Consider the following 24,328-nt stretch of genomic DNA (forward strand, 5'->3'; position numbering starts at 1 on the left):
GGACAGAGCAGGTAAGTTAGAAAACATTCCCCCCCCCCCCAGGTAGGAGAGGGGAAAAGGGAGGAAGGGCTGATAGGGCTAAAGGAAAGTTCCTTCCTGGACTGGGAGGGAACTGGGCAAAGGCCCAATTGCGTCGCCGCACGTAGATTACAAAATTTCCATCCCTTTGCGCGTAAGGAGCAAGTTGCCCGCCCACGACTGTGTGCCTCCCTGTCCAAGCCTCCATACTGATGACATCGATATTGCCGCCGCGGGGGGGGGGGGGGGGGGGGGGGGAGCAGGAAGCGTCGCTGCACCGGAGCGTGAAGCATCCTGAGAGCACGTACTTCTTCATATGCCCATACGGTGTAGTCCTTGCTTATGGAATGTTAAGAAGTATGGATTTTTGGGATGGACGCACTACAGGACCTTCTTCCAAGCTAACTCTTCGGAACGGCACCGCACTGTAAATCCAGGATACTGCAGAAGCCTTTTCCTCCTGTAATGTTGCAGAGTTCTGTGTTTTCTACCTATGCATATTCTCTCGTGCAATGAGATGTATGTACATTTATCCTTCCCGCACGTGGCTTGTGACCTGAAGAGAGAACCCACTAACCAATTTGTACACAACAGATACCCACTTTCCTGGCACAGCTTTGCAGCAATGTTGCTATTACATCAAGAATGTAAAACAGTTTTATATTCTGCCACGTCCACATCCAACGTACACGGCGGACAGGCCGGGGCCAGTGGAGATGCTTCAGCTGCGGCGGAAGAGCAGTGTGCGTACACTGCACCTGAGGAGTAGCAGCTTTTGGAGTAGGCAATGATGGGGCATAATTAGTTTTAATTAATGTAAAGGTTTTGGTTTTGATTCTTGTATTGTCTGTGTTGAATTTTATGAGTATTTATTGTAATGTGTGTTTGAATATTGGGGAATGTTTTAAATCAATCAATCCTCGAGAGGCACCACAGCTGGAACAGGGCAGCAGCTGAGGAGCACCAGCCCAGAGCAGACGCAAATGCTTTTTGCTGGAGCTGGTAAAAAGGAACCAGATCAACTCTAAACTGGATTTGGTCCCCTTCAACCAGCTGTAGCTGCGCATCCGTTCTGCTGCCAGACACTGTCAATATCTTCGTTAGCCAACAACGAAGCAGCTTCTACGATGTGTAGTGCCCTCACAATGCAGTTGTGGGTCAGTCAAACTAAATTCAGACTAAACCATTCAGCCCATGAACGAATGGAGCACTTCTCACTCCCACTGCTGTGATTTCTGTTCGCTGAGTTAGTAAGCAGATATCGAGGACTCCCATTGTACTGACAGTAAATGTAAATAGATTTCCTAGGGGTCTGATCTAGTCCAAATAGTGTAGATTTAGATTTACAATAACAAATGTGCTTTTCTGTTTGGACTTTTAATCTCCATACTGCCTCTGAGCTGGGTTTGTAATTATTCATCTCCTGCACAGAGAAGATGCAAGCAGAAGTTGACCTGTCCCAGCAAAGCAAAGGTTTATGAAGGGCACAGCCCAGGGAATGGTCCCACGGATGGGGTTTTCTATCCTGGGTCAGAGATGGGAAAAGGTAGTCCCTATACTTGGTGATTTATACAGAGGAGGTAGATGCCACACCAGGCCCATTACATCTTCTGCCCTGCCCTCTCTGAACTCACACCCAAGCCTGAGCCGGCTTCAGCAGGAACAAAGCCCGATCACCTGGCCAAGTGACTACTAAGCTCAACAAGGCATAGCTCTAAAACTAAATGGGGAGAAGGGAACATCTCTTAGATTAAGGGAAATTTGAGAACCATGGTTTGGAAATTAGTCAATGGGAGCATTAAACTGCAGCCATTAAAACTGGAGGCAGATTGCATACAGCTTTGCTCCAAACTGCACTCACCCAAAGCAGCTTCTGCATATTATCAGACAGTTAGGGGATACTCCTGGATGTGTTTTGGAGACAGTTACAGCTTCACTCAGTCAATCACAGAAGTAATTTGAACGCTATAAATAGCCGGCAGTAATAAATGTTTCTGAGCCGTGGACTTGGGATCGTCGTCACTTACTGTTTTACTGTGACATTATGTACAATGACCGAGAATCCAGTTGGTTACATATTAAAATATATATTGCATGGAAGTGGTGATATTCTGTTTAAGATGCTTACATGGACGTCCACTGCCATGCAAGTTTTATCAACACCACATTAAAAAGGGTTGGCTAGCCTATCGCTAGTGTGCACACTGTCAGTACTGGAACCAAGGTGATCTTATTACTGAACACGCATAGTGAACGGGGTAAACAGAATATGGAGATCATGTGCAATTGAGCTGAAGTCACAGCCTGTACGTGTAGGTTCAGAAGTCATTAGCTGTTCATTGTTCAATTCTGTGAAGTCATCACGTAACTTTCTTTATGTAACTGAATGCTCATTGCTTTCTTTTTACGGATGCTGACATTTATTTCAAAATGTACTTAAAATATTTAATAAAAAATTGTGAATGTAAACAAACTTTCTAGGGGAGTCAGCAGCTCAGTGAACTGACAAATAGCAGCTAGAGCTTTGCATGTCTTAGTCCCCGATTCACAATGACTGAAGCAAAAGCCAAGTGGCACTTTTTCAGCACAAGCCTCATGCAAGCTTTCCTGCAATTACAGAACCAAGACAAAGGCCAATTTCCAAACAAAGCTTTATTAAAGTGAGATTCAATTGTCTTTTTACAGAAAATACTGTACCTGTCTGCCTGTGTTAATTAGGATTGAAATCTGTACATACTCTGAATTAAAAAGTAAGCTATTGCTGTTACAGTCCCACCTCAGCAGTGTCGCGCCCCTGACAGCAGCACAGTTCATCCAGGGCTCAAACTGCTGACTGCTATTATATCAAACATTCATTATGAACAAGAATTATAAAAACACACTTCTGTTTCCTCTGCAGGCACACGAGACCAATACAAAATGTGTAACAACTAATTGGGGGGATTCTTTCAATGTTAGAGCCATGTTAAACTAATCAACACCGTCACCGCACGTTCAAACATTAGGTGGCTTTCTCTGAACACTTCACCGAGCACGTCAGCGAGCAGCAATCGCTGTAAAAAGTGACCATGTGCAGGAAAGTTCAGGCAAGTGGCCAGAAAAGGGGAGCTCCATCCTGAATATCTGTGGGAGCACCCGATCGCTGCTTCTTGGCACTAAAGAGTCTGCACAACCAGCAGCGATGGACAGGGCCACCTTGCCATGCTCTCAGTGTTTCCTGCAGATGTTAATATTGGAAATTTTGAAAATCATTAAAACGGGGATGGTCTGGGACTTTTTCTACAGGTATAGCCATTAAAAAAACCAAAAACAAACCCCTTTGCAAAGGTGCTTTCCTGCATAATTAGGCGAGATTAAATTGAGGGGTGGGGGGAGGTAGTTTTCAGTCAGAAGCAGGGCTGCCATCTGGCACCATGAGCCTTCATTCACAACCTGAATCCCCTCCCACGAATCAGGGACCAGGAAAATGAGGCCCTCCAAGCTCAGCCAGGCTGCGTCTTACTGCAGATTTCAACTTGGATCGGGCGCCAAGACATTTCTTGTAGACCTCGTCCACCCCCCTCCATGATCTGAAGGCTGCAGGTTAGGCTTAACCCCCCACCCCCCGAGAAAACAAAAACCTTCCCAGCCTCTGCTAAAGCACAGCAGGGGCTCCGAAGCCGTTGGGTGCATGCAGAGGCCACGTTTCCCATTACCCATGTGTGAGCAAACACTTTATAAAAATATATTTCTCTCTCCACTTTTAAGCTCCCACTGTACCTGCCCCTCTTCAACGGTTAACATGAAAAACAAATCTAAGGTTAAAATCCGAAGCCTGAACATGAAGTGGCTCCCGAGTACCCTGCCCCCTCCTCCTGGACGCATCTGGGGTTTGGCACTGAAGGCAGCCCAGTCTCGATGATTAGCACTCAATCTCTGGCCTAGTACAGAGGCAAAGGTTAGGAGAGGGATTTCAGCATTAGCAGCTCCGACCGGGAAGTCTCGGCAGCCTCGCTACACAGAGAGCACGTTTCACCTTCAGAAAGGGAGCTGTCTCCACAAACAAATTCAGCAAGAAGGTTTCTAGGCCAAAATGCAGAGAAGCGACTTCTGCTCAGAAAGACAGGTCCAGGGGAAAGAGACAGCAAACAGTTTTGCAAAAAGGCGTGGAGGAAAATGAATCATGATCTCTCCCTTTATCTATCAGCCCGTTACTTTACAAACAGTAATGAAAAAGCAGCAGAGCGCGGAGGAACCGTGACTCGCACATCTCTGCCCAGAGCCGGCCACGGGCCGGTGGGAAGAAGACGATTTCCAGCAGCACCGGCAGGAGAAGAGAACTAAATGCTCCTAATCATCTGTCTGCACTGGCTCCGGCGACATTTCTGCGACAAACTTCTCCAGTCCCACAAAGAATAAAATAAAGAACCGATTGTCACCCTCAGCTCTTTCAGGGGCATTGCATCGCCGCTGTCCAGGAAAAAAAAAAATGTACTCAGATGCATCCAACGCTTTTCTAAATCATAGCAACAGCTTCGAAAACTAAGCATTTCATATCAGGCGAAACAAGATTTGACGAGTGAATTAAACAAAGAAGGGGGGAGGGCTTCCTTCCCCAGGAGAAGCCGAGGCGGCAGCTGCTCCTTGCACACCTCGCTGCAGCTTGACCCTGGCCCTTCACCTAGCCCCTAATCGCCTCTAATTCAGTGGTCTGCCAACTGGTTACATTTAAAAGGGGAGGGGGAAGGAGCAAACTAAGGTGGAAGGTTGAGCATTCATGGTTCATTGCATCTGGGCCTCTCGCCTTGCTTCCGTTTACTTCCGCAGCAGAGTATCCTCATCTGGAAGAAAAGTCCACAGGTCAGAACATGGGCCCAAGGTCCCTGCAAATCTTTAAACAGTCCTTGCCTGTAACTGAGTGCCCTGGGATCCTGTCCAGATCCAAGACATAAGAAAAGTCCCACTCCTTCCCTGACCCCCCCCAGAAGCGGCTGCACGTATGGGCTGCAGACGGGACCTTACCAGAGCTCCATGCCGCGATGCCTCTATGCCTGCACGTCAGCCAGCTCCGGAGGCATGGGCGACTTGGGGTGTTTGCTCTCAAAATGCTGCTTGAACGTCTTGGGGTCTGGCATCTGTGTCTGAGAGAAACATTCATTCAGACTCAGCAATCAAAAGAATGCAGGCCAGCTCCGCCCTGCTGTAAACTGGACCTTAAATGTAGGTCACTGGTGACGGAAAGAAAGGGCTGGAGCCAGGTCTGAGTGGCTGCCTTATTACTTTTGGATCATATTAGCAACAAATTATTTTCTAAAAGATGAGTCACAGTAAAACGAGTATTAGGCAACCGAGCCCAATGATCATCTGACTGTCGGATTTCAGTTTCTGACAGAAATCACCCCACCTTTGTGATGTTACCAAGGGGTGCCCACAGGTTTCCAACTCCAAAGTCACAGAGAAGTGCGTCACTGACCCCCACCCCTTCCCAGTTAGCTCCCGGTGCAATCAGACAAGTCAGAGCTGGGGAATATTTGCCTGCTGGCACAGTGTCAGCCATCGCAGCACGACAAGGGGGTCCCTGTCCACACACACCCCTTTTTAGCAGTGATGGGAAGGCAGTTCTCTGCGTGAAAGCCATGTGCACACACAGAAACTCCTGGCAAGTTTATAAGGTTGCAGTCTGGACTCGGTTCAGCATGTACGCTCATGTCTGAGCACTATTCTTGCAAGAAATGCTTCCAGCCCAACAGAACCGCTTGCACCTCACAGAGCAGCTGCCATCCTACTCGTCACACTTGGGACTTCAGTCACTTCCCTAGCAACAAGTACAAAACTAAATCAAAGCTTATTCTACCTGTCTGAAGATTAAAAACAACATTTTGGGGGTTAACATGGTGTTTTGCTGTTGATAGCTTTTCCAAATAAAGTTTGGTTCGGAGGCCTTTCCGCCTGTTTAAAACCATGGCCTGCATCATCAGCCAGTCAGAAAATGTAAGCTGCTGCTCCCACAAGGAACTTGCTGATCACTGAGCTGGATCATGAATTAGATTTCACAATGACATATATCTGTCTACTAGTAGCAAAGTCAAGATTTTGATTTGAGACAGTAAATGGCATCTGATCTGCCCCCTCCCCTCTCTACAGATGCAGCAGCCTGACATCAGGATCCTCTTTAGAGAATTTCACTCTGGATTATTACTAATCCACTTAAAAGAGCAATTTAAGGCAGTGAACTACTGGGGAGAAGCTAGCCATTGTGTCTCTTGGGGGAGGCCTGCAACTGTGCCATGTGGCAACTGCTAAACAGGACCAAGGCCTCAACCCCACATTTGCAGAGCCAAAGGCTGCCAGCTTCAGTCAGGTCCATGGCAGAGATGGGGCAGAGCTCCCATAGCCTTCCTGCTGCTGCAGAAACCAGCAGACTTTACCAAAAAGATAAAACCTTTTCCTTGTTAAGAGACCAGCAGATCCCTCTCTCCTTTGTTTTCAGGATAGTAACCCCAATACAATTCTATTTCTTCGTCTTACTGCCAGCCTTAGTTTTCTGCTGATTTTTCTCTAAATTATGTCCTTTCTGCAACCATTTTTACATTTAAATGCACCATCTTCATCGCATCTCATTCTCGATCCTTCATCTACTATAGGGCTTCCCAAACCTGTCCTGAGATTTCAGGAGATCCACAAGGATGATACATTTCTGTGCAGTGGATCTCCGATGCATGCAAATTCACATCCCCCTGAAACCCCAAGTGGCTTGGAGGGGTCACCAGTTCAGGTTTAAGAAGTCCTGATCCAGCACATAGCACCTCCTCCGAAAAGCTCTGCAATGAACCCAACACGGCAGAAATCTCAGTCTGTCCGTGCTCGCCGCACAATCTACAGTGTGCAAGTCAGCAAAGAAATCAAATGGCAAATCTAGCGCATGAAAAGAGGAAGAGTTACTACCCTGCAGACGGGACAGGTGAAGACCAGTGCCGCCTTGGCTGCTGCCTTCTGGTCAGATCCGTGCTTCTTCTTCTCAGCCTGTTTCTTAGCATTCTTCTGCTGGGCCTGAATCTTCTGCTGCCCACGAGCCATGCTGGAACTCTTATGAGACAGTCACAAAGCTAGAATTAGTTTTTCAGCCTCAGAAACTGAAGTTACAGGGCATCAAGAACATGAGAATGAAAAAATAGCTGTGCTTTTGCTGGCTACTGATCCATTGCCAGTGGAATTAAAACAGTATCAAGCTTATCATTAATTAACCCAGGCACAAAATGATGGAGATGAACGATCAAGTCATTTGCACAAACCAGACAACAGAAATTATTATTCAAACTTTAAGGGGTTGTATTATGACCAATGCACACTGAAACCAGTCTGCAACTCTCACGTCAGTATTTACAGAATGCTTACATAACAAAAGTTCAATGGTGGTAAAAGCAGTTCATGTATAGTGCTGTGTAGCCTTTATTATTAAACAATATCACTACATATATCCATATTAATTTAAAAATAATTCAGTGGGCTAAGGTAATTAATGTATATATATGGATTAAGGACACTAGTATCAGATATATAAATTTATTGCCAACTTAAAAATTCAGCCCTGAAATACTACAAGACAAAAAAAGTCACTCCTAGATAAGCAACTGCAATTACAGAAGCAGAGAATGCATGGACCAGGATAGGATTGAAAAAAAAATCTCTGGAATCAGGGTGAGTACAACTGCTTTGAGCTTTTATCATATGGGATCAAAACAGGGTAGTGATAGGGGTACAGGTGCTCTGCCCACCCACCATATGGAACGAGGAGGTGAGAGTGAGGGTGTGGCTCAATGCGCTCACCAGAGTCAGTCAAGACCTACACTGGCAGGGCAGCAGGGGGAAAGTGACCTTACACCTCCACAATATGGGATCAGGACTTGGGGGGGGGGGGGGGGTGTGCTCACATCATATTAAATCAAGATTGGGGAGGAGGGGCTGCATTATGCCCCCATGATAGGGAATCAAGATTTAGGGAGTGTGTGCTTTCTGCTCCCACTATATGGTGTGTGTGTGTGTGTTTTGGTTTTTTTTTTTGCTATTCTCTGCTCCCTCCATATGGGCTCTGCACTGGTGGTGGTGGTGGTGTGTGTGGGTTTGCTGTTTTCTACTCCCGCCATATGGGATCAGCACTGGTGTTGGGGGGGGGTCCTATTTCCTGCTCCCTCCCCATGGGATCAGCACTGGTGGTGGAGGTGTTGGGTGAGGTGTTTGCTGTTTTCTACTCCCACCATATGAGATCAGCATTGGGGGTGGGGTACTGTTCTCTGCTTCCTCCATATGGGATCGGTGTTTGGGGGGGGGGGGGGGGGTTGGGTGTTTTTTGCTGTTTACTGCTCCCTCCATATGGGATCTGCACTGGTGGTGGTGGAGGTGTGTGTGTGTTGGGGGGGGGGGGGGGGGGGGTTGCTGTTTTCTGCTCCCGCCATATGGGATCAGCATTGGTGTTTGGGGGGGGGGGGGATTGCTATTTTCTGCTCCTTCCCCATGGGATCAGCACTGGTGGTGGGGGTGTTGGGGTGGAGTATTTGCTGTTTTCTGCTCCCTCCATATGGGATCAGCATGGGGGGGGTGCTGTTCTCTTCTTCCTCCATATGGGATCGGTGGTGGTGTGTGTGTGTGTGTGGGGGGGGGGGTGTGATTTTTGCTGTTCTGTACTCCCTCCATATGGGATCAGCATGGGGGGGGGGGGGGTGCTGTTCTCTTCTTCCTCCATATGGGATCGGTGGTGGTGTGTGTGTGTGTGTGGGGGGGGGGGGTGATTTTTGCTGTTCTGTACTCCCTCCATATGGGATCAGCATGGGGGGGGTGCTGTTCTCTTCTTCCTCCATATGGGATCGGTGGTGGTGTGTGTGTGTGTGTGGGGGGGGGGGTGTGATTTTTGCTGTTCTGTACTCCCTCCATATGGGATCAGCATGGGGGGGGGGGGTGTGCTGTTCTCTTCTTCCTCCATATGGGATCGGTGGTGGTGTGTGTGTGTGTGTGTGGGGGGGGGGTGTGATTTTTGCTGTTCTGTACTCCCTCCATATGGGATCAGCATGGGGGGGGGGGTGCTGTTCTCTTCTTCCTCCATATGGGATCGGTGGTGGTGTGTGTGTGTGTGTGGGGGGGGGGGTGATTTTTGCTGTTCTGTACTCCCTCCATATGGGATCAGCATGGGGGGGGTGCTGTTCTCTTCTTCCTCCATATGGGATCGGTGGTGGTGTGTGTGTGTGTGTGGGGGGGGGGGGGGTGATTTTTGCTGTTCTGTACTCCCTCCATATGGGATCAGCATGGGGGGGGGGGGGGGTGTGCTGTTCTCTTCTTCCTCCATATGGGATCGGTGGTGGTGTGTGTGTGTGTGTGGGGGGGGGGTGATTTTTGCTGTTCTGTACTCCCTCCATATGGGATCAGCATTGGTAGTGGTGGTGGTGGTGAGCTGCTGCACTCCGCACCCACTATAAGGAGTGAAGTTTAGGAGAGGAGACTGATAGTTGCTATCTCCGCTCCCATTGTATTGGATCAGGGTTAGCGGGCTGCTGCTCTCCGCTCCAGCCATGGGGGATCGGGAGTGGAGGAAGACGGACTGCCCGAGTAATTTCACGGCCGACAGCCTGACTCGGTGCCGGAAGCCCCCCCCCCAGCCCTGCTCACCGGACTCTCAGCGCCGGGCCGGCCCTGCTCGCTCGCTCGCTCGCTCTCTTCCCGAATCTCGCGATACGCCGCCGGGAGGTTCTATCCGGGGAGTTCCAGTTGTTACCAGTTCTTGAGTGACATCACTTCCGCCATCAACCCAAACAAAAGGCAGGGTCTTCGCCGAGCCGACCATGGAGAGGTGGAGGTAGAGCGTCGCTGCCGCTTCTTCCTGCCCGGCGGACGCGCTCTCTATTGTTTTAAGAGTGCTTGCATCAATTACTGGATAGATTTGGGGTTTTTTCTATGTAGAGGGCTTAGTTCTTAGTTGTAATTTGTGCTCTATACATTTTAAAAAATAAATTGTATTCTCTCATGCATTGATACTGATTTTGAAAGAGCTCTGCCCAAAGTTAAACTACTAACAAATATTTTGGCTAAGTTTGAAAAAAAAATAGCAACTCCTAGAGGTGAGCTCTTGCCTTTGTAGAGAGTGGGTTGGCAATACTGGGTTAACATTAGAGATATTTAACACTGGTGCAAGAAATTGAAAATTAAGATTACCGGACATCCCTGCTTTTGGCCCAATGTTTCTGCAACTTCTTTCCCACAAGTGCAAGGGCCTATAGTTCTACCGCTTCAGTCCCCAGAAGGCTATGGCCTATGTCTCCTCCCTCCACTACTCAGCTGTCAGGAAGAGGAGTGCTTCATGAAACAAGCCAAGCTCCTCCTAAGAATTACAAGATTTCCTGCGATATATGGAACAGCGAAAGATGATTCTGGATTAAGCAACACTGCTCCTGCTGGCCAGCGGATGGCACAGGAATGGAAGGGCAAGGTGGACCTGACCAGAGGAAGGGTGGTGCAAAGCAGCTAGGCATAGGGAAAGGGCGAGAAGGCTCTGTCGCAGAATACCAGCAATTGGCTGTGGGAGGTGTACAAAGTACTAAGGGAGAGAATAGGGAGATAGTGAATCTGGGATGAAGAGTAGAGCAAGAGAACGATCCAGAATGGATAAAAAAGGATCTGAGGGCAAGGAGACCCTAGCTGCAGGGAAGATGATGCAGAAAGAGATGAGCAGGGATAGAGGGAGAAAACTAGAAATGGGGGGAGAGCAGGGAGAAGATATAGGATGAAAGGAGAGGGGGGAAAGAGCAGTGATAGAAGAGCAAGAGAGAGAATCAGTGATGGTGGGAGATGGAACGGATTGAGGAGAAGGCATGGGAGAGGACACTGGATTTGATTGACCCAACTGTGAGGGGAAGGGAGTCAGTTGGGCTGTTAGACGAGCGAGGGGTAAAAGGGGTGGTCAGGGAGGACAAGGAAATAGTTTTTCTGCTAACAGCCAAATTTTTAAGATGGGCCACGCACGTAAAAAACAGGGGATATACACATGGCCAGGCCTGCTGCGCACATTTTCAAAGGGGTCCGGTCCCAATACGTACAGAAGTTCCGGTCTGAAGGAAAGGGGCAGTCCGTGGGGCTGGAGGCAGCCAGTACAGCGACCATTTGCCGCTATGCCAGGGAAGCCGGCGCCGGCAGTTGGCTGGCGCACACAAGTTGCTTCTGCTCCAACAGAGCAGTAAGCAACTTAACAAAAAAAGGGAAAGGTAGGAAAAAAGGTTTAGGGGTGTGGAAAGGACAGGGGGAGGGAGTATGGACCCCACCCTCCCTTACACACACAGCCCCTGGATTTTATAACATTTTCTTCCTTCAGTTATATTGTAAACTGGCATGATGTACCCACAAATGTCGATATATAAAAGCTAATAAATAAATAAAACATGCATGTTATAAAATTGGTGCAATTTTTTGAGAGTGTAAAACATTCAGGTAAAGGTGAGCCAGTTGATATCGCGCATTTGGATTTGCAGAAGGCATTTGACAAAGTCCCTCATCAGAGACTCCTCAGGAAATTGGAGGTAGTGTCCTGTTGTGTATTGGTAACTGGATAAAAGACAGGAAACAGAGGATAGAACTGCAAAGGGCTCTATAATGGTACTTGTGCTATTTAGGAAATTCATAAGTGATCTGGAGAAAAGAATGATGAGTGAAGGAACCAGATGTGCAGCTGACACAAAATTGTTTTGAGTTTTTAAAATGACAGTGCATTGCAAATAACTGCAGAAGTACTGTGTGAGCTAGCAAACTGGGCTTCTAAATGGCAGATGCAATTTAATGTAGACAAGTGCAGAGTAACGCATGTAGGGAAAGAATGCCAACTACAGGAAATGTTTCCAGCTATGGTGGCACTAGATAGCAATGTGGGTGCAGCTACTTTTTACACAATTTGGAGCCTTTTCACAGTGGATCTAGTGCCTTTCTTTAAGTAGAGGTTGGCAGCATGTAGGCAGGGGGAGGAGGAACAGGGAAAGGAGAGGGTGATAGTGAGCAGTGGGGGTTGGGGTGAATGTTTTCCTTCTATTGGGTCCTCAAAAGATAATTTTCCCTCACAATCCAGTGGAAGAAAAAAGTTTTAAAACCACTGCCCCAGAGTGCTTACAGTGGGCCAAGAACCCTTGCTTCACCTAAACAGTTTAAAAATAAAATCTTTATTCAGCAGCCAAAGTAAAAATACTGCTAAATAATCTGACCAGAAGCAAGAGTAGGGAGAAAGCTGCATTTAACATGTTTTCTCCTTATAGGCAGGATCTAGTGTTGAAGAAAGTCAATAAAGCCACTGTGAAAAGTCTTTAGATTGTGTACAAAGTAGCTAGAACTATAGTTAGAGCCCGTATCTCAAAAAAGGATAAGAGACACGAGGGAAGCTGTTCAGTGAAGGGCAACCAAAATGGCGTGGGTCTGTATCAGCAGGCTGACGGATCCACAATCATACAGCCTGGGAGAGATGATGCAGACCTTCAGATGTCTGAAAGATTTTACTGATGCATGTGTCTGGAACGAAAGCCTTAGAACTAGGCCTCAGGCCATGAAACTTCAGGTGGACGGGTGGAATGCCTTTCCGGAAGAGGTGGTGAAAACAAAAATAGTTAATGATTTAAAAAATGCATGGGATAAACACTGTGAATCCCTAAAAGCTATAGTTGGAAATTAAGAAAAGGGCATATGGGGGGGGGGGGGGGGGGTAGCCATCACAGAGCGGCAGCTGCTACCCCTAACAGAAGGCATGGAAATTACTACCCTCAACTAATTTACATGATTTTGGTGCAACAAAGGCCTGTTATCCATTCTGGTATCGGGAAGACTAACATCTGTAAGAGAGAGAGCGCTATCACTAGCTGGGTCCAAAATTTGGAATAAACTTCCAACCGAGTTAAGATTAGAAACAAATGTGGTAAAGTTTAAGAAAAAAATCAAAACATGGCTATGCCAACAAGCTTTTGATGAAGGTCAAAACAGGTATGATGTGGAATAACAATTGTCCTCTGGCAAGTAACGAAAGCAAGAACAATAGAACATACTATGAATGAAAGGCATGCAACTGTCAATGTCATAACTGTCCATACGTGTGATATGTTTAGGGACTATAATGCAAACTGTAACCATTTTTAATAATGTAATAGTGACATTGTTGTATAGTCTGTTTTATTTGATGTATTTTATTTTAAATAATTGTTAACCAATGTAAACTGATATGATGGTCCCCACCAAATACCAGTATAAAAAAGTTTTAAATAAAATAAATAATTAAAACTGCAGCATCACTTTCTGCTTTAACGGCAGGGGTGGGGGATTGGATTCAGAAGACAACCAACGTTGGGCCCTGACTTTTACGGTCAGGAGTACTGTTATGTAGATATTAGGGAAAAAGCACATTCAAGCAGCATTGTCTGAACAATCATGAAAGCTGCTCACCCCATAAACATGCTACTAACAGTAATTTTATGGCCGTGACAGTTGCTTGGTTTTGATTGTTATTATTACCCTTAATATAAGGCTTGGGAGTAATCTGCACAGAACGGCAGTCACTGACCTTAACAGATACAAGGGGGTAACCTGCATGGAGCGGCAGTTACTACCCTTAACAGAAACAAGGGGGATAACCTGCACAGAGTGGCAGTTACTGCCCTTAACAGAAACATTGGGGTAACCTGCACGGAGCGGCAGTTACTACCCTTAACAGAAACATGGGGGTAACCTGCATGGAGCAGCAGTTACTGCCCTTAACAGAAACATGGGGGTAACCTGCATGGAACAGCAGTTACTGCCCTTAACAGAAACATGGGGGTAACCTGCATGGAACAGCAGTTACTACCCTTAACAGAAACATGGGGGTAACCTGCATGAAGCGGCAGTTACTACACTTAACAGAAACATGGGGGTAACCTGCACGGAGCAGCAGTTACTACCCTTACCAGAAACATGGGGGTAACCTGCACGGAGCGGCAGTTACTGCCCTTAATAGGAACATGGGGGTAACCTGCATGGAGCGGCAGTTACTGCCCTTAACAGAAACATGGGGGTAACCTGCATGGAACAGCAGTTACTACCCTTAACAGAAACATGGGGGTAACCTGCATGAAGCGGCAGTTACTAACCTTAACAGAAGGCATGGGGTAACCTGCATGGAGCGGCAGTTGCTACGCTTCAGAGAAACATGGGGGTAACCTGCACGGAGCGGCAGTTACTGCCCTTAATAGGAACATGGGGGTAACCTGCACGGAGCAGCAGTTATTACTGTAAGAAACACGCTGGGCAGACTTGATAGACCATTTGGTCTTTTTCTGCTGTCATTACTATGTATTTCGCTGTCCAGGGTTGGCCCACTGTCCTTTTCTGAAGAGCCTAGCCAGCACCCAACAGGAGCTTGATTAGCAGGGCAGAGACCTTCTCCCGAGTCCCAGCAGCACAGTAATAAGTGGTGGATGATAAGACATAGCCCCTTTCCTTGTCCTCTGCTGCTGCTGTCAGAAGGTGATGAGACAGGCTGTGCTCTGCCACGGGAAACATAGAAATGACGGCAGAAGAAGACCAAACGCCCCATCCAGTCTGCCCAGCAAGCTTCACATTTTTTTCTCATACTTATCTGTTTCTCTTAGCTCTTTGGTTCTATTTCCCTTCCACCCCCACCATTAACGTAGAGAGCAGTGATGGAGCTGCATCAAGTGAAATATGTAGCTTGATTAGTTAGGGGTAGTAGGGGTAGTAACCACTGCAATAAGCAAGCTACACCCATGCTTATTTGTTTTACCCAGACTATGTTATACAGCCCTTATTGGTTGTTTTTCTTCTCCCCTGCCGTTGAAGCAGAGAGCTATGCTGGATATGCGTGAAGTATCAGTTTTTCTTCTCCCCTGCCGTTGAAGCAGAGAGCTATGCTGGATATGCGTGAAGTATCAGTTTTTCTTCTCCCCTGCCGTTGAAGCAGGGAGCTATGCTGGATACGCGTGAAGTATCAGTTTTTCTTCTCCCCTGCCGTTGAAGCAGAGAGCTATGCTGGATACGCGTGAAGTATCAGTTTTTCTTCTCCCCTGCCGTTGAAGCAGAGAGCTATGCTGGATACGCGTGAAGTATCAGTTTTTCTTCTCCCCTGCCGTTGAAGCAGGGAGCTATGCTGGATACGCGTGAAGTATCAGTTTTTCTTCTCCCCTGCCGTTGAAGCAGAGAGCTATGCTGGATACGCGTGAAGTATCAGTTTTTCTTCTCCCCTGCCGTTGAAGCAGGGAGCTATGCTGGATACGCGTGAGGTATCAGTTTTTCTTCTCCCCTGCCGTTGAAGCAGGGAGCTATGCTGGATATGCGTGAGGTATCAGTTTTTCTTCTCCCCTGCCGTTGAAGCAGAGAGCTATGCTGGATACGCGTGAAGTATCAGTTTTTCTTCTCCCCTGCCGTTGAAGCAGAGAGCTATGCTGGATATGCGTGAGGTATCAGTTTTTCTTCTCCCCTGCCGTTGAAGCAGAGAGCTATGCTGGATACGCGTGAAGTATCAGTTTTTCTTCTCCCCTGCCGTTGAAGCAGAGAGCTATGCTGGATATGCGTGAAGTATCAGTTTTTCTTCTCCCCTGCTGTTGAAGCAGGGAGCTATGCTGGATATGCGTGAAGAGCCGGTTAGTGAAACAGTACACGTTTTATTCAGGGTGTCTTACAAAGTAGGCACACCCTGGCACCGTGTACCTGGCTGTTTATACATTTTCAGCCTATGCAAGCCCCCCTCCCCTCCCCAATAACTCCCTCTGTGGTTTTACAAATTCCCTTTTTGGGTCATTCCCCCCTTCCCTAGCTGCTCAGTCCAGGTGCTGCTTAACTCTTTTCTTTCCCTCCCCCTTGTTACCCTGATCTTCTCAGGGTGCAGTAGCCAATTACCCAACCCCTTTGTCCATGCAGCTGACGGGGGCCGGACTCGGGCTGCGCTTATCTCCCTGACTTGGTTTTCTCTCGCTGGTACTGAAGAAGCAAATATTCTGGATCACTCCCAATCGGTTCCAAAAGTCCGCGGCAATTTGGCAACCCAGGCCTGTGTCGTCAGCAGTCCCGTGACCCGGAAGTAGCTGCAGACCCTGCCTCCAGTACTTGCGAGCAGCTGCAGCAGCGGTGAGTGAAAGCCTTGGGCACTAATGATTTACTTACAAATGTAATAACTACCAGGCCAGGGCGAGTGTGGGCTTCAACAAGGCACAGAAAACTTAAAAAAAAAAAAAAAAAAAAAAAAAAGAGCAGGGCCAGAAGGAAAGGATACGAATGGTGAAAGGATCCAGGTGGGTGATCTGCAGCACTTCTAGGGTTGTCGGACATCAGGGCTACTGGAAGGGGGATGGGCAGGGTTAGGAGTGGCTGGTGCACCAGTGCTGGTGTAAATAATTAACTAGGCTCCTGCACACTGCAGCATGGGAGAGAGGGGAAGGAGGAAGTGTTGTGAAGAATAAGCAGCTGGTGGCAGTGGAGAAGCAGAGATAACAGCATAATAAGATGGAACTGATTAGACTTTTGGAAACAGCCAAGGCTGTAGGAATGTTAGTCAATGCTTAGCAGATGACTTACACCAAGAGGGTCCTGGAAAGCCACAAACAGGCTGGGTTTTCAGGGTCTCCACCCTGAATATGAATGCAAAGTCATCGCATGCAGTCATTGTGGAGATCCTGAAAACCAGGCCTCTGTGGCTCTGAGGACTGGAGCTGGCCATTTCTGACTTACAAGAATGCACTCTTATTAGCAAATATAAAATAAAATAATAGTACGAACCCGCTGGAAAATGTTATGCAAACGAATCCATTGGGGTGGGGGGAGGTGACATACATAATCTCTTGCATTCAAGGTCCCCTTGAGCTGTTGGACTGTTAGGGCAAATCCACATTGCTCCTAAGATATTTTTATATACCTCGGTTCACAAGTAACATAATGCAGCAACAGGCTTTACAAGAAACACAAATGGTAACTCATACAGCAACAGGCTTCGCTCAAAGCTTTTTCTCTGTGGTGGCTGTTGAGATTGTTTATTCTTGCTCACCAGGGACCTTCCTCCTCTCCCTGTGCGCCCAGGGGACACCAATTAGCCTAGGAACTGGTCCCGCAGCTGTGGTAGGAGCTAGGGTAGAAGATAAGGAGTGGATTCTCTCTCTCCGCAAATCTTCCCACTTTGACCAAGGCTGAAGTAGTGGGGTAGGTATCAGGGCTGTTTTAAGTAATTATAGGAACCTGCACCAACCTTTCTGGCTGAGCTCCCTCTTATGGGCATCAACGGGCTTATATCTTTTTTTTTTGTTTAGAGGGCCCCTGCCTCTTCGGGCCATAGTACTAAGGCAATACATGGCACTTAATTATAATTTTCTCTGACTGCCACTTCTGTCCCTGGCACCTGAAATTCCACTGCTCCCCAGGACCATTCCAGGTCAGGCTGCCTGCTCTCACCTAGCTAGGCTTCCTCTTTGGATTATTTTAATTTATTAATCTGCGTTCAAAGCAGATCACATGCAGGTAGTGTAGGAAGATGCCTGCTCCCCCAGGGCTCACAAGCTAAGGTTCTACCTGAGGCAAGGAAGGGTAAAGTGGTTTACCCAAGGTCACAAGGAGCATCAGTGGGATTTGAATGCTGGGTTTCTGCTTCCTCGCCCACTACTTGAACCCCTCACTTACTCCTGAAATGTGCAGCCATGAGAAGGGAGCCCTGCTGCCTCAGTGCTGCTCAGTGACCAGTTACAAACCAGCCAACCCCGTACAGCAACACTGGTTCACAAAAGAAATGAACAGAATGAGGAAAGAGCAGGCTTAAAGTAGGAACTGTCATTTAAATCATTTTATTAAACTTTGCCAACAGGTAGAGAGCAGAAGAGAGGAGGAATTATCAGCAAAAGAAGAGGAACTTCAGGCTGCTGCAGCAATGAAGAAAATTGGTAAGGTACAATGAAACTATTAAGAAGAGTTGCTTACCTGTAACAGGTGTTCTCCAAGGCCAGTAGGATGTTAGTCCTCACACATGGGTGACATCATTAGATGGAGCCTGACATGGAAAACTTACACCAGACACACTGAGCATGCCCAGCATTGCTGCTAACCACACATCCAAGCAGGGTCCCTCTTCAGTCTTATAACAGAGTTTGTGAAAAATAAAGCAAACCGAATAAAACCCAACGCTGCAGGGTAGCGGGTGGATTTCGTGAGGACTAAGATCCTGCTGTCCTTGGAGAACACCTGTTACAGGTAAGCAACTCTGCTTTCTCCAAGGTCAAGCAGGATGGTAGTCCTCACAGATGGGTGATTATGTAGCTACAGGCTGCTCCCAACATAGGCAACATAGAACAGGTGCCAACCTGCGCAACTAGAGCTGCTACAACTGGGGGAGCAAGCCTGCACCCAAGGAAAAGGCCCAAGGCACGAAGAATTGGGTTTTCATGGCTGAAAAAGATTACGGAAGACCGACTGACCAAAATGACTATCACGTTGTCCATCTTTGTCCAGACAATAATGAGAGGCAAACGTGTGGAGGGAACTCTAGATTGCCACCCTGCATATCTTGTGAATGGGGACGGTATGAAAGTAAGCCACCAAAACAGAAATGGCCCGAATGGAATGAGCCTTGATGAGACCTTCAAGCTGCAGGCTCGCTTGAGCACAGCAAAAGGAAATACAATCTGCTAGCCAATGGGATAAGATCTGCTTAGATACTGCAACTCCCAACCTGTTTTTGTCGAAGGAGACAAAAAGCTGAGCGGACAGGTAGTGAGGTACCATTCGTTCAAGGTAAAAGGCCAGGGCCCTTTTACAATCCAGAGTATGCCGTGCACGTTCACCGTAGTGGGCGAGCGGCCTTGGAAAAAAAGACAACAGAATGGACTGATTGAGATGGAATTCCGTAACGATCTTTGGAAGGAACTTCGGATGCGAGACCATCTTATCATGACAAAACTTTGTATAAAGGGGGTACGACACCAGAGGCTGCAGCTCACTGACTCTGCGCGCTGAAGTAACCACCCCCCAAGAAGACCTTCCAGGTTAGGTACTTCAGATCGCGAGACTGCAGGAGCTCAAATGGAGCCTTCATGAGCTGGGACAGGACTACACTGAAGTCCCAGGAGACTGCTAGGGGCCAAGTAGGAGGCTTAAGTTGCAACAAGTGGATGGGTGGAAATGGAAGCACCATCCCTCTGCTGGTGGTATGCTCCGATGGCACTAAGGTGAACTTTCACTGAGGTTGTTTGCAAGCCTGACTGAGAGGTGCAACAGGTAGTTCAAAATCTTCAGTGGGAAAGAGAAGGGATCCAGACTGCACCCAACACACCAAGCCGAAAACATCTTCCATTTGAGATTGTAAGATCTTCTCATGGAAGATTTCCTGGACTCCAAGAGGACTCGAGACACGCTTTCCGAAAGGCCGAGTGCCTGTAGGGTCACCCGGTCAACAGCCAAGCCGTGAGAAACAACGCTTGGAGGTTGGGATGGCGAAGCTTGCCCTGGTCCTGAGAGATCAGGTCCGGAGCCATCCCCAGCAGGATCGGAGGGCACGAGTCCAGCTCCCATAGAAAAGGGAACCAGACCTGGCAAGGCCAAAAGGGTGCAACCACGATCATGGTGCCTCAGTTCTGTTGGAGCCTTTGGAGTGTTTTAGAGATTAGTGGAAGGGAAGGATAAGCAAACAGTAGATCTGTGCGCCAGTAACATGAAAAGGCATCTAACACCAATCCCTTGCCTGCCTGTCCCAGTGAGCAGAATCGATCCACTTTCTCTGGGGAAGCAAACAATCTATGGCTGGAGACCCCCATAGGCGAAACATGCGGTTCGCTACCTCTTGATTCATGGACCACTCGAGGGGTCGGAAGGCCTGACTCAAAGAGTCCGTCAAGATGTTGTCTGTCCTAGGGAGATACAGTTCTCAAGGATCCATGACTAGATCTGGATTGCCTGTTGGCAGAGGAGGTACGACCCTGTCCCTCCCTGCTTGTTCAGATACATCGCCACCTGATTGTCAGTCTGAACCAGGACCATTTTGTTGTGTAGGTGCTCCCTGAATGCTCTCAGGGTGTAATGGATCACCCATAATTCTAGCAAATTTATCTGGGAATACCTCTCCTGCAGGGACCAAAGATCCTGAGTGTGGAGGCCTGCAACATGGGCCCCCCAACCTGTGTGAGCACATCTGTGGTGAGGACGACCTGGGGCTGAGGGCTCCAGATTGAATAGGGCTTCCCACCACATGAGGGATTGCCGGTGGTGATCAGGACACAAGGCTGAAGATCTTGGGTGGCTTAACACCACTGGGAAGGTAATGTCCTCTGTGCTCTGCATATGTGAAGCCAAGCAAACGGAGTGACATGCACCATCACCGCCATATGTCCCAGAAGTCACAGAAACTGGTGTGCCGAGACATGGGGGCGAGAGGAGACTACTCGAGCTAGGGCAGCAAGGGTCTCTGCCCTGCCTTGAGGCAGAAAGGTCTTCTGGACACTGTCCAGCCTGGCCCTGATAAAGTCCAGTTGCAGTGATGGGATTTTGGATAGTTGATCAGAAATCTCAGATCTTCCAAGGCACGTATGGTGGACTGTAGGAAAAGCAACACCCCTGCCTGGAGTCGCTCTTGATAAGCCAATCGTCGAAGTAAGGGAAGACCTGTACCACTTGCCTCTGAAGATAGGCCCCTACTACCGCCAGGCATTTGGGGAACACGCGGGGGTGCCGACGCTAGGCTGAAAGGCAGCATGCGATAGCGGTAGTGCTCTTCCTCTACCAGGAACCACAACTACCTCCATTCCGCTGGAGAAATAGGGATATGGGCGTACGTGTCTGAGATCGAGGGAGCAGAGCCAGTTCCCAGCTCTGAGGAGGGGGATCAAAGTTCCCACTGAGACCATCTTGAACTTTTCCCGGACAGAAAACCGGTTTAATGGCCTCAGATCCAGAATGGGGCAAAGGCCATCTGTTTTCTTGACAATCAGGAAATACCTGGAGTAGAACCCATCCCCTTATTAGCCTAACGGGACTGGCTTGACTGCTCAAGCCATTAAGAGGGTGGAGAGCTATACTCCGAGTATCTGCTGATTCTCTACTTATCTTCACTGGGGACATGGGGGAGAACTGGGTGGAGATGGTTAGAAATGTAATCAGGACCCAGTGGTCCAAGGTAACTTAAGTCTATTGTTCTGCGAATAGCTGCAGGCAGCCCTCTATGAAGGGGGGGCGGGGCCAGTCGGTACCCTGGAGTATGGTTGCCTGGCTCATACCCTCTGGCCATCAGTTGAAGTCCCACGACAGGGTTTTGCGGCAGGGCATGAGTCAGACGGGGCGTATAAATTGCCGTGCCCTCGGTCTTGACTGTGCTGACTGAGGTCTCGATCTAGAGGCCAGCGGGTAGTACTTATGTGGTTGGTAAAAAGGCCGTCTTGGATATTGCCTGGGACGCTTTTTGCTGGAGGGCTGAGTGGCCAAAGTGCTGGCTGCCAACTGTTTCATGATAGTCCTTCAGCTGGGCAACTGCCTTTTTAATCTCGTCCCCTGTACAGGGCAGATCTGCTAGATATTCTTGCACCTTGGGGCGCAGGTCGGAGGTGCTTAGCCAAGCCATGCGACGAATCCCAATGCCTGCTGCGGCAACTCTCATGACTGTCTCAAACACATTGTACGCAGAGCGGACCTTGTGCTTATCACAGTCCAGGCCCTGCTGAACTATTTTCTGGAAGTCCTCCTGAAATTGTTGCGGGAGGCATTCCCCAAACTCTTGGGCTTATTTCCAGAGGTTTCTGGAGTACTGCCCCCTATAGGGGTGATAAGAAATCCTGGATGCTAACATTGAGCCCTGGAAGACCCTGCATCTGAGAGCGTCCAGAGCTCTGTGCTCCCGGCCTTCTTTAGGGTCGATTCCACCACCACTCACTAGTGAGGAAGCTGACTGCATTCAAACCCGGTTGTAGACTGCGTCTGTCTTCTGGTTCACAGGAGGAATGGAGTTGGGATGTTCCCAGAGTCGAATGTCTAGCTCCTTAAAGATGTCATGTACTGGAACAGCCACCACTTCTTTAGGAGCATCAAGAAATTGCAGGATCTCCAACATCTTGTGACGAGAATCCTGTTCTGTTAATAACTGGAAAGGCACAGACTCCGCCATGGCCTTAACAAAACTAGCAAAAGAAAGATCCTCTAGAGGGATTTTCGCCTCTCCTCTAGTGGAGAGGGTTCAAAAGGCAAGGACTCAGATTCCTCTGTGGAGGAAAAAGATACCTCTCCTTCCCAAGGAGCATAGGGGACTTCCTCTTCGCTTTTAACATCAAGAGTCGCGGGGGGGGGGGGGGGGTTGGGGTTGGTGGAGCTCTCACCCGAGCCCCAAGCTTCAAGCCAGAGGGCTGCAGGGGCATCTGCAGAACCGAAGATGGAACAGAGGGCACTGGTGGGAACCTGGGTCACATGGGCACCGATGGATCTACCAGCATCAGGGGCATCAATGGCGGAGGGCATTGGTCCGGATGGCCCCAGGAGTGCCAGAAGTTGCCGGGGTGCCATGTGCGGCCAAGGCACTGTCGACCCCAATGGACCTTCCTTGTCAAAGGAGTCACTCACCGGAATGGGGACAAGTGGCAGCAGCAGCACTGCTCCCATCAACAGTGAAGGGGTTTGGGGCGCCGGAGCTGGCTGCATCGGTAAGATACCGAGCAGCAGGTCAGGCCGCTCCAAGAGATGTGCAAGCACCAATGGAGTCTGGTCTTGTGGTGGTCCTGGTGGAAGCGGAGGCTCGATGCCTTGCAGGGCCCGGCCTACCACCAACTGCCCACGCCACTCTAACTCCTCCTCAAAAGCTGTCAAGGACAGGATGGCATCGGATCGGAACAGAACCTTCCACAGATATTGGTGGGGACCGCCAAGAGTACTCGGGAGGACTGCACAAGACCACTTCAGGGGAGGCATGGATGCGGTCGATGCCTTCCCATTGTCTGACTTTGAAGAGGATGATTGGCGCCTGTGTTTCCTAGACTTTTCTCGATGGATTACAAAGATATTGACCTCGCCCAGTCCCCTGCTCCTACCTCAGGATTGAGGATCGGTAGTGGAGGGGACACTGAGGAGACGGGGGGGGGGGGTCGATGCAGAGATTCCCTTCTGCGGTGTAGAAGTCCCGACACGGATGGCTGATCTTATTTCTTAGTGCCAAACAGCTTTTCCATTTTGTCTAGTTGCGTTTGATGGCCCTTAGGGGGGCATCTGGGCAGAAAGATTGCAAACACCTTCATTGTGCAATGCCCCCAGGCAGAGGATACAGACCGCGTGGGGGTCTGTGATGGACATGGGCCAGGGGCACTGGAGGCAGCAGCAAAAGCCGGACGCCACCATGTCGAAAAGAACGCAGCGCATGGTTCATGGCCAGTGGCCACCAGGAGGAGACACAGTTGGTATCGACCACCAAGTACCCAAAACTTACTGAAAGTAATGAACCAAAAAAAAAGCACCCCAAAGCACAGAGGGACCAGACGCAATGCAGGAAGGAAGAAAAACATGATTTGTCACAGAAAAAGCATGGGCTCCACAGCCGCGAGGCTTCAGCTTCGTGGAAAAAGAGACAGAAGAGGGACCCTGCCTGAACACGTGGCTAGCAGCCTGCTGGGCATGCTCAGTGTGTCTGGCAAAGTTGCCAGAAACTTTTGACAAACGTTTTCTGTGCTGGGTTCCATCTGATGTAACCCATGTGTGAGGACTACCATCTTGCTTGCCTTGGAGAATATATACACCATGTCCTATATTTATAGAGTTTACAGCTAGTACTGTTCCGAATCAAGTCTTACTGCAAGTTTTTTTTGTTTTTTTTTTTTTTTAAAGTTAAGAGTGAAAAATCCCCCCGCCATGCACTGCCAAACCACCCTTTGTGGCATACTCTAAGACAGAGCTTTCCAAACTTTTCATGTTGGTGACACACTTTTTAGACAAACATAATTTCACGACACAGTAATTCAGTCTACTAGCAAACCAGAGGTTAAAGGTTAAACGAACAAAACTTTTCAACAATTTAGGTATGTTTCCCTAAATATATACATAGATTTTTGTGATTACATGTTGTACACCCACACTGACCTCCCAGGCAGCTCCTTCTCATTCTCACACCGCTCCCTCCCCACCCCCAGGCATTCATCAATACATTCATTCTCACACACACAGACAGGCAACTATTCTCTCACAGACAGACCCAGGAAGACACCCATTCATTCTCGGACACAGATACAGCCTCAGGCAGGCACCCATGCCATTCACAACACATACAACCCCCAGGCAGACTCCTATTCATACACATGCACACACTGAAGGCAGATCCCCTTTCTTTTGCTAA

At 48.5% G+C, this 24,328-nt stretch overlaps 2 protein-coding genes across 5 annotated transcripts in view; one reads left to right on the plus strand and one right to left on the minus strand.

The window, feature by feature from the left end:
- Positions 1–2,652: 2,652 nt before the first annotated feature.
- ZNF706 (zinc finger protein 706) lies at positions 2,653–9,805 on the minus strand. Its single transcript, XM_029570944.1, has 4 exons — positions 9,655–9,805; positions 6,943–7,083; positions 5,020–5,138; positions 2,653–4,838 (listed from the first exon to the last, which is right to left on the minus strand). The coding sequence occupies exons 2-3, from the start codon at positions 7,072–7,074 to the stop codon at positions 5,043–5,045; spliced, it is 228 nt and encodes a 75-aa protein (XP_029426804.1). The 5' UTR covers positions 7,075–7,083; positions 9,655–9,805; the 3' UTR covers positions 2,653–4,838; positions 5,020–5,042.
- A 6,170-nt stretch (positions 9,806–15,975) lies between these two features.
- LOC115073188 (interferon alpha-inducible protein 27-like protein 2) overlaps positions 15,976–24,328 on the plus strand; it is a 30,727-nt gene continuing 22,374 nt past the window's right edge. The window contains exons 1-2 of one of the 4 annotated variants that reach the window (XM_029571429.1): positions 15,976–16,125; positions 17,846–17,921. In XM_029571429.1, the coding sequence (XP_029427289.1) occupies positions 17,909–17,921 (13 nt within the window). In that variant the 5' untranslated portion in view covers positions 15,976–16,125; positions 17,846–17,908. Of the gene's footprint in view, positions 16,126–16,157; positions 16,290–17,845; positions 17,922–24,328 lie in introns of those variants that run through there. The other 3 variants (XM_029571426.1, XM_029571430.1, XM_029571427.1) reach the window with 3 other exon arrangements.

The sequence above is a fragment of the Rhinatrema bivittatum genome, chromosome 11, assembly GCF_901001135.1.
Source record: "Rhinatrema bivittatum chromosome 11, aRhiBiv1.1, whole genome shotgun sequence".
In the NCBI taxonomy this organism is placed as follows: Eukaryota; Metazoa; Chordata; class Amphibia; order Gymnophiona; family Rhinatrematidae; genus Rhinatrema; species Rhinatrema bivittatum.